The 15,999-nt window shown below is 47.3% G+C and overlaps 1 protein-coding gene across 1 annotated transcript in view; it reads right to left on the bottom strand.

Annotated features, from left to right (window-relative positions):
- Nucleotides 1–2,487: 2,487 nt before the first annotated feature.
- LOC101845486 (hornerin) overlaps nt 2,488–15,999 on the bottom strand; it is a gene marked incomplete at its 5' end in the record, with an annotated part of 51,073 nt that continues 37,561 nt past the window's right edge. Inside the window, 10 exon segments of the mRNA XM_013086264.1 lie at nt 2,488–4,690; nt 6,688–7,009; nt 8,401–8,561; nt 9,541–10,096; nt 11,516–11,829; nt 12,331–12,571; nt 12,824–12,964; nt 13,837–13,948; nt 14,393–14,532; nt 15,127–15,307. Of these exon segments, the coding sequence (XP_012941718.1) occupies nt 3,051–4,690; nt 6,688–7,009; nt 8,401–8,561; nt 9,541–10,096; nt 11,516–11,829; nt 12,331–12,571; nt 12,824–12,964; nt 13,837–13,948; nt 14,393–14,532; nt 15,127–15,307 (3,808 nt within the window).

Below are 15,999 nucleotides of genomic sequence, written 5' to 3'. Positions count from 1 at the left end.
GACTTCACATAAAGGACTATGTGAGGCAGCGTGGTGGAATCAGTCTCTCGTCAATTTTTGGGCATGTAGAGTTGTTGGTATCAACGTAAAGCTTGTTCACTTGTGTTTATTTGGATGAAAAAAATATTCATTTATCTTGAATACAAGTTGAGATATTTGCGAGTGAAGGAGGTGAGGGTCACCCGTTTTCAGAGGTAAAATTAGTGAGAAAATGGCGGCCAAAGATTAGTTATTTCCTTCGCTTAAGAGTCTGTGGTTACTGAAAATTTACATTTTTTGTGCCTTTAATCAACGTTGTTCAGAAAAATCCACACAGAAATGAGTTCTTTAATGGGCATGAAAGGTTTTCAGCCAAAAAACAAAAATTTGATAAAAATCCACAAACCAACCGAAAAAAGCAAGTTCCTTCACTTTGATTATTTTGACGAGAGCCTGATTCCACCACGCTGCCTCACATATGTTCAATCAATAAAAGAAAAAGAAAACAGGGTACCATATCTACTTCTCTCCAGTGACAACAGAAACTGATATGACTATCTATGGCAAGGCAACATTCTAAGGTACAGTCTTACAAAAAGTTCAACGTACATGATACTGAAGACAACATAAAACAAGAGAAAAATATAACAGAGAAAGATTCTACACATTATGGTGATTTTGAGAGAATCATATTGACAATTTTAAAAGTTGGCATAAATTTACATTACAAGTGGTGGCTATAGATATATATATATATAAATGTATCTCTTTACACTGAGTCTCTATTCAGCCCTATCCCTGTTCATTTGACGGTTCCTATGTGTGCATTTACAATGAATGAGTTTTGTGAAAATGTCACATGATGGTGGCAGAGAATGTTCTCAGCATTCAGGAAATTTCTAGAAACTATGAATATTTTGGGGAGAAGTGACAATGAAAATGGTGAGTGTCTGGAATCTGCCAGACCCCAGGTGTAGTGAAATGAGGGTCAATAGAGCCTATAATAATAATATGGCTCTTTTCGTCTATGCAGACGGTCAATTTAGCTTAAGATGGTCTCAAGGTTTTCTTCATGCAGCTTCTTGCATGGCTAATTCTTCCTATGTTTGAAGCGCAGATTCTGTCGCAGTGCTTGCATGAGGGCAAATAGAGCCTATAGTATTCAAGTATGTCTATCTTTAAAAAAATATTTCCCCCGAAGATCTGCAAAAGAAATGCCCTTAGTATAGACTAGTACCCTTAACTGGAAGGAGTAAATAAAACTGTACTCTCTAAACACAAAGCAACAGACAAGTTCAACATCATAAATATTACATCATCATCGAAAGCAGAAAAACAAAACAAACAACACAACTCCCCTCCCCCCCCAAAAAAACCAACAACAAAAAACCCAACTAACAACCGATCAATCATCTACAAACCTCTTCTTACCCTCACCGTTGCCTACGCCACACATTCTTCTATCCAGGAACATCCTTGCTGTCCCAAGACAAATTCGTGAGACTCCATTTGGAAGTTTTAGTTTTTAGTTTTAGTAGTTTTTACGGCGCTCGCAACTGCATAAGTTCATATGAGCGCCAAGGGGTGCTGGCATCTCACTTGGGACATCAATAACATACATAGCCTACAAATTCGTCAGTACAAAAAAAAAGAGAACCGTCTCCAAGCAGAGGATTTTGGTTCAAATGAACTTAAAAAAACAACACGTTTTTAGATACTTTTTTCCCCCTGACACCCGGCACTTGCAATACAAAAAGGTCGTATAGGTGCCGAAGATTTTAGAGGTGTTACAAGAGAGTAACAAACACAAAATGAACTTTTAATTTAAAAAAAAAACGTTTTCAGATAATTCCCCAACATTTGTACCATAAATACTATGAGAAAAAAAAGTTGGTAGCTGATGCGATTTTTAAAAATGGTTAAATTGAGGTTGTTTTCCTTGTCCCTTGTAGATGTAGACAATACTCCTAGTTTCCAGGAGGCATCATGTTGCAGTAGAGTGAGAGCCACCACCTTAGCTTCAGGAACCCGACACCACTGTCCAGAGTTTTTAGTTTTCGTAAGTGTTTTACGGCACTTGCAACACAATAAGGTCACAATGTCAAGTGCCGAAGGAGCGGTCAGTGCGCTCGTCTCCGAAGCGGAAAGTCCGGGTTCGAGCCTCGGTTCAGACACTGATTTTTTTCACCCCCTCCTGTCCACCCAGCAGTAATGGGTACCTGACTTCGAGTTGGGAAAGTAAAGGCGGCGTGGAAAGGAACTGGCCACCCTACCACACTATGCCGAAGGCCCAGGAAGTTGTCTCACTAACAAGGCAATCCCCAAAGTCCGGATAGGATGCGGAAACAACTTTACATCTTTATAAACTGAATTTTTACTTTGTATGTTTGGACACTTCAACCATTCCGGTTTGCAAAGTAAAACTAAAGTTTTAGTAAGAGTTTTACGGCACTTGCAACACAATAAGGTCAAATAAGTGCCGAAGATTAGCGGTGTTGCGAGAGAGTAACAAACACAAAAAAGAAGGAGGAGAGATAAGGACGACAGATGTTTGGCAGGAAAGAAGGAAAGAAAGTAAAACAAAGTTGTGCTGTGAACCAAAGTAAAATCAAGTAGGCTAACTTGTGTCCCGTGCATTCCTATGACCGTATGCAGATGGGAGCCCCCTAAAACTTTTATCAAACAAACTCAAACAGACATCACATTCATTTTTACAGAAATGTGTTTTCAATCAACAACTGCATTCAATGGTCAGAGAAAAAGATCCCAGTGGGAATTTTTTAAAACCCGAAAGTCATCGTACAGAAAGGTAAAATGGAAAAGACAACAAAACACACACTTACTAAAAAGACAACAGGTGTTAACACATTCATGGGCCAAGAACGGAGGTTCAGGACTACTGTCCTGCTTCAAGACCATAGTTTTGCGTGTTGCGTTTTTTTACACACGAACGTGCCGGCCCCAGTCTAAAAAATCGCCAGTCCTAGGTCTATCAAGGTTAAAAAACCGGCCGGGCCGGCATAAACTTTCACCCATGCTGAACACGTACACGTCTTCACACATCATCGTCGTCACACATCATCGTCGTCCGACAGCGTCTCGTAGCGCGAGTCCAGCAACGGGCGCGGCTCCTGGTCACGGGAACAGACGGTGGCCTGGTCGGGGTCTCTCATCATGCTGGACACCACGGGCTGACCGCTGCTGTAGTTGAGGCTGCTGGAGATGGGCGTGCTGCTGTTGGCGGCACTGCTGCTGCTTCCTCCCCCCGCCCCGCTGCCCCCACCGCCGCTGTGACCCGCCCCACCCTCTGTGTGGTCCGAGCTGGAAATGGACCGGCTTCCAGAATCTTCCGCCAGCGCCGAGTCGGGTCCGGGCCGAGCGTGCCTCCAGCCTCCCTGGCCGTACGGGTGTGAGTCGCCGCCGCCGCTCGAAGCGCTGCCCGGCTCCACCGAACCCCCGCTGACCTCCGACCCCTGACCCGCGGCCTCGCTCGAGCTGGTCTGAGCCGAGCCTTCTGAGGACGCGGCCACGGCCGACCGCGCCGCGCCGCGCTGCTTGGCCAGTTTCCCGCGGTCGCTGGGCGAGATGCCCGTAGAGCTGTCCACCGCCTCCCCGTCCTCGCCGGCCGTCTTGTCTGGCCGTGTGCTGTCCACAGAGGAGTGCAGGCCCGTGCCAGGGTCCGCCTCGATGCTGCTCACCCGACTGCCGTAGCGAGAACGAGGTTTGCCCGCCCCACTGTCTGACGGCTGGGTGGTGGGGGAGAAGGTTTCAAACCCCTGCGCCTCGCTCTTCTCCCCTTTCCCTTCTTCCGCGGCCTGCGTGTCCGGGCCCTGCCAGGAACCTTTCCCCTCCGAGCTGTCCACGGGACACTTGCGAGAGCCGCGCCCCGCGGCCGACAGAGCCATGTAGCTACTGGGGGTCGGCCCGACGGGTTCGTCATCCGGGCTATCGTCGGGGAAGTCGTACGCCGACAAGCGACCCGACTTGTCTCTGTCACCTCCCTGGCTCGATTTCTGCCCGCTGCCCCGCGAGCTCCCGCCGTCGTTGGAACCCGAGCTGGGGGACGGCCGCTCTCGGTTCGATGAGCTGCTGGAGTGGGGGGCGGGGCCCGTCGACTTGGGTCCTCCCTGAGAGGACATGGAGGAGGAAATGGCCGCGGGGGACACGATGTCATCCTGTCTGCTGCCACGCGGACGTCCCAGCCCGCGCTTCCTGCCGTGAGGCTGCACGCTGGACGAGGGCGACAGCGCCGGGTCAGAAGACGTCTCAGGCGCCTGACCGGCGATACCTCGGCTGTACGACGACGAAGACGCAGACGAGGAGGAGGACGTCCCCGCCCCTTCTTCCGCCTGGTCGGACGAGTGCACAGAGCTGACCGAGTGCTGGTCGTGGGACGAGGAGCCCGGGTAGCGGGCTGACAGACTTTCCTGCGGGGACGACACACTCGTGTTCCCGGCCGAGCCCGGAACTTTCCCCGAGGTGGACGAGGCCAGGGGAGACGAGTGAGACGTCGCCTGACTGGACGACGAGGGTTTGTCTCTGGCCCCGCGGCCACCGTGCGATGATGGCGTGTCCCCTCCTGCTGTGCCCTCGCGGAACGCCTTCTCGATCTTGTTCTGCATGTGGTCGAGGGAGGACAGCCCAGAGACGCTCTGGCTGGGGCTTTCTGACAGGCTGTGGGACGAACCACTGCTGTCTACGGCCGGCATACCTGAGGATACAGAGAAAAAAATCGTACAAGAAAAGGTAAAAGTATCGAAAAGGAAAAGGTATAAATACCGTACAGGAAAAGGCATAAATATAGTACAGGAAAAGGTATAAGTATCATACGGGAAAAGGTTTAAGTATCATACAGGAAAAGGTATAAGTATCATACAGGAAAAGGTATAAGTATCATACAGGAAAAGGTTTAAGTATCATACAGGAAAAGGTTTAAGTACATAGTACAGGAAAAGGTATTGTACATAAAAAAGGAAAAAATATAATACAGAAAAAAAAAATCACACAGTACAGGAAGAGTTCACCGCTCTTGTGAGCTTTTTTTTATTAGGAAGCTGGACTTTGGAATACAACCCCCTTCTCAGATAGAACAAAGCAAAACACGTTGAGTCGCTTGAATACCCGGTACTGTAATTTGTAAAACAGCTAATTTTTGTTTGAATAAGTGTTTTACGGCACTCGCAACACAATGAGGTCATATATAAGATCCGAGGATTAGAGGTGTTACAAGAGAGTAACAAACACAAAAAAGGAGGAGGGGGAGATAAAGACGATAGATGTTTGATAGGAAAGAAGAAGCAAACCACACCAGAGCACCCGCCAACCACCTACCAAAAAGCTAGGAATCTCAACACAGTAATGATGTAGAAAGAAAAGAGACACGGAACTCCCTACATCCCGCTCCCCGAAAAACAGAAACAAACATACAATGGTTTGATGTCAATTTTTATAGTGTAGATCAAGATAATTTCTGTGTAGATCAAGATAATTTCTGGAAACCCCTGAAATCTAGGTTAGTCCTTAAAAGCGACCATATGTGAGTTGCGCTGACAAAATGAGTTACCTGTCGGATTTCAGCTTTATGGAAATTGATACATCAACTTGATAGGTGAAGTTTGTACAGTTTGTGAGCATGGAATAGTAAAAGACACAGTAAACTTGAACAAAACGGCATCAGCAGAAAAATCGTTAAATCTGACCCCAGTGTCGACTTTTCAGCCGATATCTCCATTCTTGGGTCGTGAGAAGTACCGTGGAAACCACATATAACAGGCCCGGTAATAACAGGGATCCGGTAATAACAGGGATTTTTTAAACCGTTTTTTCCTACTCTTTGTCTCTATTTAAAGTTATCGGCAATAACAGGGCCTCATCGGAGCCCAACCGGTTATAGCAGGGACAAAGGCTCGTTAACAATGTGTAAAAAGAGAGAGAGAGAGAGAGAGAGAGAGAGAGAGAGTGAGAGAGAGAGAGAGAGAGAGAGAGAGAGAGAGAGAGAGAGAGAGAGAGAGAGAGAGAGAGAGAGAGAGAGAGAGAGAGTAATGCAGTGATGGAGCAAGCTCACGCAAGCCATGCCACTGCAAGCACACGCGGTGTGTGAAGCGGGAGAGGGCTGCGGTGTGCTGCAGACCTCGATCTAGCCCGAAACCTAGCAACACGCACGTGTAATGTGTCACCAACGATGTCAAGCGCAAGAGAAAATGCCTTTCAATTGACCAAAAAATACGAAATATTCCAGGCTGTTGACAAAAAGCAAGCTCCACTGGCAGAGATTTGTCGTCAGTTCGACTTTCCACAAGGGTCAATTCACACCATTATCAAGGATAGAGAGAAAATAGTGGCAGCATACTCCAATGGAAAGTTTGCTCTGGATCGAAAGAAGATGAGACTACCAGATGCAGATGCTGTGGACCAAGCTCTTCTGATGTGGTTTAAAGAGGCAAGGAGAAAGTCGGTGCCAAAACCCCAGTTCGTGGGTACTTGTGGCAAGGGAAACTACCCAAGAATAAGTATAGCTGGATTAGCCGACAAATGCTTACTTTCCTTGCATTTCTGATTTAACAGGGATCGGATTTAACAGGACATTTTCTCTACTCCCACCATCCTTGTTATATCAGGTTTCCACTGTAACTCATTGTGTCAGCACATTTGACATATATGGACAAGAGAGAAAAAACCCCCACACCCAAACAACCCTTGGGTAATTACCTGCGGAAGGATAGGCGGCCTCAGGCAGGCCCTGGTGTGTCGCCCCTCCCTGGCCCCCCTGGTGTGAGGTCGCGGAGGAGGAGCGCGGGTGGAAGTGCATGGCGGGCTGCGGGGAGCGTGACTGGTCGTGGCCGCCCCTCTCCACCCCCGCGCCGGGAGGGGGCGGGGCCTGTAGCTGCGATGGATGGGAAGGGGGGAAGCCCGGGTGGTTCGACTTGGGCAGGCTCACAACGGACGAGGAAGCCACGGGGCTCCCGTCCACGCTCTGACTTCCTCCCCCGTGGGGCGCGACCGGACCTGAGCCTCTCTCACCTGTCACGTCCTGCCGGAGGGAGGGGGGGAAGAGAAAGTGAGGTGAGAAAAATGAGAAGAGAAAAAGTGAGAAGAAGAAATCACCGCCAAGTCTTAGTTTAGTTTTAGTAAGAGTTTTACGGCACTCGCAACTGCGTAAGGTCATATGAGCGCCAGAAGATTAGAGGTGTTACAAGAGAGTAACAAACACAAAAAAGAAGGAGGGGAGATAAGGACGATAGATGTTTGATAGGAAAGAAGGAGCAAACCACACCAGAGCACCCGCCAACCGCCCACTCGGCAAGTCTTCAAACTCTTCTAAGCATGTCACAAGATCCACAGGACTTGCCAAAACAATCCTGCAAGGAACCGTACAAGGAAAGCAGAGAAGGAGATGGGAGGACAACATTACAGAGTGGACAGGAAAGACGATGGGGACAATCTGAGGAAAGCAGAGGACAAAAATAGATGGCGAGAGCTGGTTTTCAGATGCCGTGGTGCCCCCACGGTTGCCCCAACCATGGGATAGAAGAGAAGAAGAAGAAGAAGAAGAAGAAGAGAAGCCTAGAAAGCGAAATATTTGTGAGTGCGCCTATAGAAAGGTACCAAAAGTCACCCCAGATTGGTTCGAGCTACAGGCTTTGACCAAAATGTGTTTCAATAAAAAATGATAAATCCACCATTTTTTTGACAGAGCGCTCAAAGGGTTTTCATTGATATGACTTTTAAATATTTTATTTAGAATTATTTTGAGGGTAGGGTATAATAAAAACAAATAATGAAAACCGCTTTTTAAAATGTGTTAATATCTATTCTTGAAGCATGTTTTCTCTTCCCTGCTATGTGTTACCGTTGAATTCGATTCACGATATCGATGTCAACAGAACGCCAAATTGGAATTGAATTTTCTATGAATAAATACATTTTTAAAAATCGTAAAAAAAAAAAAGTTCGTGTGTGTTCTCACGTTTGTTGGAACTTTAAAGCTCATTTTCTCAAAATCAAATTTTTTACCCTACCCCGCAAAATGTGCAATATCTCAAAAACTACTTGAGACATCTAAATAATTCAAAGACCCCTGTGCTCAGCATTGAATGTCCCATAAGGCACAACCCTTAACTCTAAATGGTCAAAATCTGACTTTTGGCACCGTTCTTTAGGCACACAAAACATTTTGCGAGAGAAGAAGAAAAAAAAAGCAAGTTTCATTTTTTCTGTTATCTATCCAGTTCATTCTGTCTGAAAATTACACCCCCTTAGAATTTGAATTTCAACAAAACACTGCACAATTAATCGTAACGCCAGCACAAAAATGACTTTCCGAGAATCAAATTTACGCTTTTTTGGGACTCCCCCACCCCACCCCCCCCACCCCTGTAATGTGTTAATCATAGGAAAAACTACGGTAATTTGTTCACTTACCCATTTCTTCCAGTTTGGGGAGGGGCCCTGGGAGGAGGGCACGGTGTAGCTGCGGGGTCGCGAGTCCGACGACGATCCCACCATGCCCGGTTCCGACGCCGCAGGACTTCCTCTAGGGGGCGGGGCCTCCATCGAGTCGCGGAACTCCCGCTGACCCGGGCCTGCAGTGGCGGGAAAGACAGAAATGTACGGGAATATACAGGACCAGTCAATTCCATCCGCACCAAAAAAAACCCAGCATCGGCGGCAATGGAAAAGGAGATTTGAGAGGTGTGCTGACAAAATGAGTTACTTCTCACAATCCAATAATGGAAATATTGGCCGAAAATTGACACTACAGTCAGATTCATAGATTTTTAATTCATGTCATTTTGTTCAAGTCTACCGTGTCTTTCATTATTTCATACTTACAAAATTGTACAAACTGTAAAAAGTTGATGTATCAATTTCCATAAGGCCAAAATTCGAGAAGCAACTCAATTTGTCAGCACACCTCACATTTCATTTTAGTGATTCTGTCGAGACCAGCCTCAAATGCCGGTCAACATTCTAAAAAACAGTCCATCCAGCTCCAATTGAAAGGCCACCTGTCCAAGACAATATGACCACCACCCTCCCCCCCCTCCCCCCGAATTTTGTTATAATATTATAGTGACATTGTACTTTCCAAGACACACACCTGTCTAAGACACACACCTGTCTAAGACACACACTTGTCTAAGACACACACCTGTCTAAGACACACACCTGTCTAAGACACACACCTGTCTAAGACACACACTTGTCCAAGACACACACCTGTCCAAGACACACACCTGTCCAAGACACACACCTGTCCAAGACACACACCTGTCTAAGACACACACCTGTCTAAGACAATGGTTTTTCTCCTCCAAAAAAAAAAAAAGGCTGATCATCAAAGACAATCTAAATTGTACTTCGAACAATTTAGCTCACAACAGTTTACAGTGTTTTAAACAGGTCAAATCAAGATGTAAAATCAAGATAGATATCAAATTAAAATGTCAAATCAAAATGTCAAACAAAGATATCAAATCAAAATATCATATCAAAACAAAACGTCAAATCAAGATATCAAACTAAAAAAAAAGTGAAATCAAGATGTCAAAATCAACTGACCAATGACTGAGTCTCGGATGCGGGTGAGCAGAGAGGAGCTCTTCTCCTGAACGGACGGCGAGGCAGCCACGCGGATGACCGGGTTACTGGCCTTCCCACCGCTGTAGTCCTCCTGAATGGCCGCGTCGATGGCGTCCTCCAAGGTCATCCCATCGGTCTCCGAGTACTTCTTCCCCTCCTGGCCACCACCACCACTGCCGCTACTACGGCTCATCCCGGCGCCAGAGTGGCCTCCTCCCCCCGCTGCTGCCCCGGCGGCCGCCGCCGAAGACACGGGCCCAGGGTGCGCGGCAGCCGAGGAGGACATGGGCGAGGAGTGGCTGGGACGGATGTCCGGGGGGCCGCCGCCTCCCTCTCCACTCCCGCTGCGACCGCGCTGGTCCGAGATCCCGCCTCCACCTCCTCCTCCTCCACCCACGCCGCCACCTCCGCCCCCACTGCGGGGAGACTCGTTCTCCGACATCCCACCTCCGCGAGGCCGCGGTTCCCCGTCTTGTTGTCGCATGCGGCTGTCCGCTCCGTCGTGATGGCTGTCTCGCTCTCCGTGGTCACCTCTCTGGTGACGGAAGGAAGGACAAGAGACGAATAAAAAAACTCCACACAAACCCTCCCCCTCCCCCCCCCAAAAAACAAAAAAAACCAAAACAAAACCCAGTTTTAGTTTAGTTTTAGTGAGTGTACTACGGCACTTGCAACACAATAAGGTCATATAAGTGCCGGAGATTAGATGAATTACAAGAGTGTAACAAACATAAAAGAGAAGGAGTTAGTTTTGGTTTTTAGAAGAGGTTTTACGACGCTCGCAACTGAAGAAGGTCAAATAAGTGCCGAAGATTAGAGGTGTTACAAGAGAGTAACAAACATAAAAAAGAAGAAGGGGAGATAAGGACAACAGATGTTTGACAGGAAAGAAGAAGCAGCAAACCACACTAGAGCACCCGCCAACCACCCGCATTTTTAGTTTAGTTTTAGTAAGTGTTTTACGGAACTTGAAACACAATAAGGTCATGTAAGTGCCGAAAATTTACAGGAGTTACAAGAGAGTAACAAATATAAAAGAGAAGGAGTTAGTTTTAGTTTTAGTAGAGGTTTTAGGGCACTTGCAACATAATAAGGTCATATAAGTGCCGAAGATTAGATGTGTTATAAGAGAGTAAACAAACACAAAAGAGGAGGAGAGATAAGAACAATAGATGTTTGATGGGAAAGAAGAAGCAAACCACACCAGAGCACCCGCCAACCACCTACTGACAATGGAAGAAAGGACAAGAGAAGAAGAAAAAAACATCCCTAAAACACACACACCTGCCAGGCAAGCACACACACACACACCTGCGAGGCAAGCACACACACACACACCTGCGAGGCAAGCACACACACACCCACCTGCGGGACACACACATACACACACACCCACCTGCGAGACACACACATACACACACCCACCTGCGGGACACACACATACACACACACCCACCTGCGAGACACACACATACACACACCCACCTGCGAGACACACACATACACACACACCTGCCAGGCAAGCACACACACACCCACCTGCCAGGCAAGCACACACACACCCACCTGCGAGACACACACACACACACACACCTGCGAGGCAAGCACACACACACCCACCTGCGAGACACACACATACACACACACACACACCCACCTGCGGGACACACACACACACACACACCCACCTGCGAGACACACACATACACACACACCCACCTGTGAGACACACACAAACACCTGCGAGACACACACACACACACACACACCAGCGAGGCACACACACACACCAGCGAGGCACACACACACACACACACCTGCGAGACACAAACACACCTGTGAGAGACACACACATCCACACACTCCAGCGAGGCACACACACACACACACACACCTGCGAGACAAACACACCTGCGAGACACACACACACACACACACCCACCCACACACACACCTGTGAGGACGTCTGCTGAGGCCAATTCTCTCCCTGAGCGGCGGCCGCCGCAGCCATCATCCTCATCTTGGGGTCGGCCATCTGATGATGCTGCTGCTGCTGCTGCTGTTGTCTGTACGCCGCGTCTCGCTGCTGCTGCTGCTGCTGATGCTGATGCTGTTGCTGCTGCTGCCGCTGCTTGTGCTCGTACTCCAGCCGCCGCTGCTGTTGCTCCACCTCGGCTTCGTGCTGCTGCTGCCGGAAGCTGCTTCCTGCCATGGCTCGGGCCTCCATGTCGCGGTGGCTCACATCCGGGCGCCGGACCACTTCAATTTCTGAAACACACCCACACACAAATCGTTTTCGTCGTCGGAATCACGTAGTAAGCAACATTATTTTGCTCGTCCCCGCGGTTTTAAGCGAAAAAAAGAAAAATCTGAAATTATTCAAACTGCTGAGCCCTAAAAAGCGAAATTGAGCCATTCTGTTAAATTTAACAAAGAATGATAAAGGAAAATAATCAGAAATTATGAAAAAAAAAAATCGAATTTTGCCAAATTATGCGGGGTGCATAAAACCCTGGGGACAGTTTTGCTAATTATTCAGGAGAGCAGTTTGAAATGTCTGGTGGCACTGCAAGATGGCAATGTGAGACACAGACACACACACCTGTGAGAAACACACAGTTGTCACACACACACACACACACACACCTGCGAGGCACACACACACACCTGACGAGAGCCTGATTCCACCACGCTGCCTCACACATATTTTAAAATACATTTTTAAAAGAAGACGGAAGCTGGGCCGAGAGAACAAAGGGAGTGACGTACCGGCCCTACCTCTCCGGTGATGCTCCATCTCCCCGCCGCTGCTGCGTCGGTGCTCCTGTTGCTCATGCTGCTGTCTGGGGAACTCCTCTTGACGCTGACGCTGCTCCATCTCCAGATGACGCTGGTGTTGTTGTTGCTGCTGCTGTTGCTGCTGCTGGTGCTGCTGCTGGTGCTGTTGTTGTTGTTGCTGCTGCTGCTGCTGGTACTCGTACTGTTGTCGGTGGCAGCGAGGGTCCATGATCTGGGGAGGGAGGGAGGCCATATACTAATGCTAATCTTTCTCTCAAATTACGAGTTTTAGTTTTAGTAGAGGTTTTACGGTGCTCGCAACTGCATAAGGTGTTTCACGAGAGTAACAAACTAATGCTAATCTCTCTCTCAAATTACGAGTTTCTCACACACACACACTCTACACACACACTTTACACACGCATGCATACAGACACTCAACACACACACTCTACGCTCCCCCCCCCCACACACACACACACACCTGCCGCTGTCTCTCCACAGCCTCCAGCCTCTGCCTCTGCTCCACGATCTGCTGTCTCTGTCTCTGGTCAATCATCTCCATGCGGTGCCGCGGGTCCATCACCTCCGCCCGGCCCCCACCGGCTTCTACCATCATGCGACTCTGTCAGGATTAGGACACACACATGTGAGACGTGCCGACAAAATGTGAGGCATCTTGGTGAAATCAGGCGCTCGTCAGAATAATGAAATCGAAGAAAACGTCACTTTTCTGCTGGTTTAGCAATTGTTATCGAATTTTTGGTTTTTGGCTTCACACCATTGTAGTCCTATTGAGAACATATTTCTGGGTAGATTTTATTGAAAAATATTGATTTAAGGCAGACAAAAATGTAATTTTTCAGTTTCCACGGACTATCAAGCTATGGAAATAACCAAACTTTCGCGGCCAACTTTTCGCAAATTCCACCTTTGAAATCAGGCGACCCCACCTTCTTAAATCTCAATTATCTTCACTTCTATTCAAAATAGATGGGCATTTTTTTCAACGAAAACGAGACAAGTGAACAAGCTTTATAATGATACCAATTACTCCACAAGCCCCAAAAATAGACAAGCGCCTGATTCCACCGCGTCATGACACAAATAAGTTACTTCTTGAAATCCAAAAATGGAGATATTGGGCCAAAAATCAACACTAGGCTTAAATTTGTAGGTTTTCTATTGATGTCATATTCTTTAACTATTTAATATGCCTTTTATCATTTCACTCTTAAAAATTGTTGTTGTTCTTCTTCTTCTTCATTCTCGATAACAGCAGCAAGACAATCAGTCCGATGTCGCGCACAAACTGTGCAGTCCTCTTCAAATCTGAGACACTGCCACAGAGCTTTCTCTCAAGGGACGTCCCATTTTGACATGTCTGAGTACGAATTAAAAATTGTAAACAGTCGTACTTACTTGAGAGTCTATGACTGACTGACTGACAGTCGTACTTACTCGTGAGTCTACGACTGACTGACAGTCGTAACTTACCTGAGAGTCGAAATGATGCTGTGAGGTTTTGGAGTAGTTGGACGAGTCCACGGGCTGGTGGTGGTCGCCGTGGGAACTGACAGAGGGCTCCGACGTGTTGGGTGTGGCTTGTCTGCTCGGGGGGGACAGGGGGGAGGGGGGAGACATTGGGTTTAGTTTCAGTAAGAGTTTTAGTTTGGATTTAGTAAAGTTTTACGGCACTTGCAACAGCATAAGGTCATATGAGCAGAACCATATGAGCGCCGTAAAACCTTACTAAAACTAACAAAAATATTTTAAAAATTCCTCCATGCTCGGTAAGTGAAGGCAGAAGGCAAGAGAGGAACGGGCTGTTGCTTTAGTAAGATTTTACGGCACTTGCAACACAATAAGGTCATATAACACAAGCCGAACACACACACACACACACACTCTCACACACACCACACACAAAGTCAGCGAGCATACCGTGTGGGTGAAGCTGTGGGTTGTCTCACACACACACCGATCACACACTCTCTTCACACACACACACGCCGAACACACACACTCTCACACACAAAGTCAGCGAGCCTACCTTATGGGTGAGGCTGTGGGCTTTCCGTCCCTCTCGTCCGCTGTGGGTTGGTTGATCTGGTGGATGATGATGGCGTTGATGAGTTTGTCGGCCGTCAGAGAGCTGCGACCCGCCTGGCCAGACTGGCTCACAGAGGGAGGCTGTCGAGAAAAAGACAACGTTTGAAATTGTGTAGGTATAAGTGTAGGTATAATGTGTGAAATTGTGTAGGTTTAAGTGTAGGTATAATGTGTGAAATTGTGTAGGTTTAACGTGTAAAATTTTGTAGGTTTAATGTGTGAAATTGTGTAAGTTTAACTCTTTATCTGCTTGAGGTTTTGAAACAATTTCGTTGTTTTAGTTTTAGTAGAGGTTTTACTCTGCTCACCTCTCTAGCTTCAACAGCACAAGGTCTGTTTCGACTATCAAGGCACCCAGGAAATAGCGGGTCACAAGACAGTGACAAACATACAAAAGAAGTAGAGGAAAATGACAATAGTAAGGATTAGGAAAGAAAAAGCAACAGTTCCCTGTTGTAGCATTGTGTGTTCAGTAACCTCATTGCAGTTCGTACGAATGAATTTCTATTTAAGGGCGACAATCATGTCTTCTATAAGCAGACTGACTCTGGCATGGATCCTGAAGAGGGGGGGGAGCGAGGGGAGAGGAGCAGAGCTGGACATGTTCCGACAGCAGTGACCCCAACACAGAGGACAAGTAAAGACAAGTAAGGGCGACAATCGTCGGGTCCTCACCTGCGGAGAGCTGGACACGTTGTCTCTCTGAAAGGCCGAGAGCAACATGGCCGAGCCGCTGTCGGCCAGCTTCTTCCTCACGTAGTTGGAGTCAGTGAGAGGGCGCTGGTTCCCTGCGTCTGCCATCTGCCGAGAGCTGTCTGCCTGAGACGACGGGATGTCTGGCCGCCTCGAGTCCCCACTACATGTGGGGGGGGGGGGATAGGAATAATAGCAACAATAATAACAGAAATAAAAATCGTAATAATAATAATAATAGCAACAATGACAACAATAATAACAATCGTAATATCTATGACACTTAATATCACTACTACTGCTACTACTACTTCTACTACTACTACTGCTGCTGCTACTACTACTACTATTAAAAAGAGATTGAATACTATATTGCACCAAGGTACCAACCACCATAGTTCGAATCCCCAGCGTGGTTGTCGCAAACTGGGATTGCTTTCGGGAGTTTTCCAGACTCACTGCGATGCGGCTCGGTCCTATCTGAGGTGGCGTCTGGTTTGGAGTTTAGGTCTCTCAAATACAACTTTATAGCATACTGTAACCTTAAAACGTCAAACTCAAAGGTTTGTCAGTTGACCCTATCTTTTGTTAAGCAAACTAATCATACCGAGCTGGTAAATTGAATGCCTGTCGATTCATTTAAGGTAGGTAGTGAAATAGGACCAAGTAGTTCTTGGTGTGTGCACACTCGAATAGTTGAATGTGTGCAGCTTCTCTCTCTCTCTCTCTCTCTCTCTCGCTCTCTCTCTCTCTCTCTCTCTCTCTCATCTCTCTCTCATATCTCTCTCTCTCTCATATCTCTCTCTCTCTCATATCTCTCTCTCACTCTCTCTCACTCTCTCTCACTCTCTCTCT

This window comes from Aplysia californica, unplaced genomic scaffold (assembly GCF_000002075.1).
Source record: "Aplysia californica isolate F4 #8 unplaced genomic scaffold, AplCal3.0 scaffold00449, whole genome shotgun sequence".
NCBI lineage: Eukaryota > Metazoa > Mollusca > Gastropoda > Aplysiida > Aplysiidae > Aplysia > Aplysia californica.
This window is presented reverse-complemented; position numbering and strand designations above follow the sequence as displayed.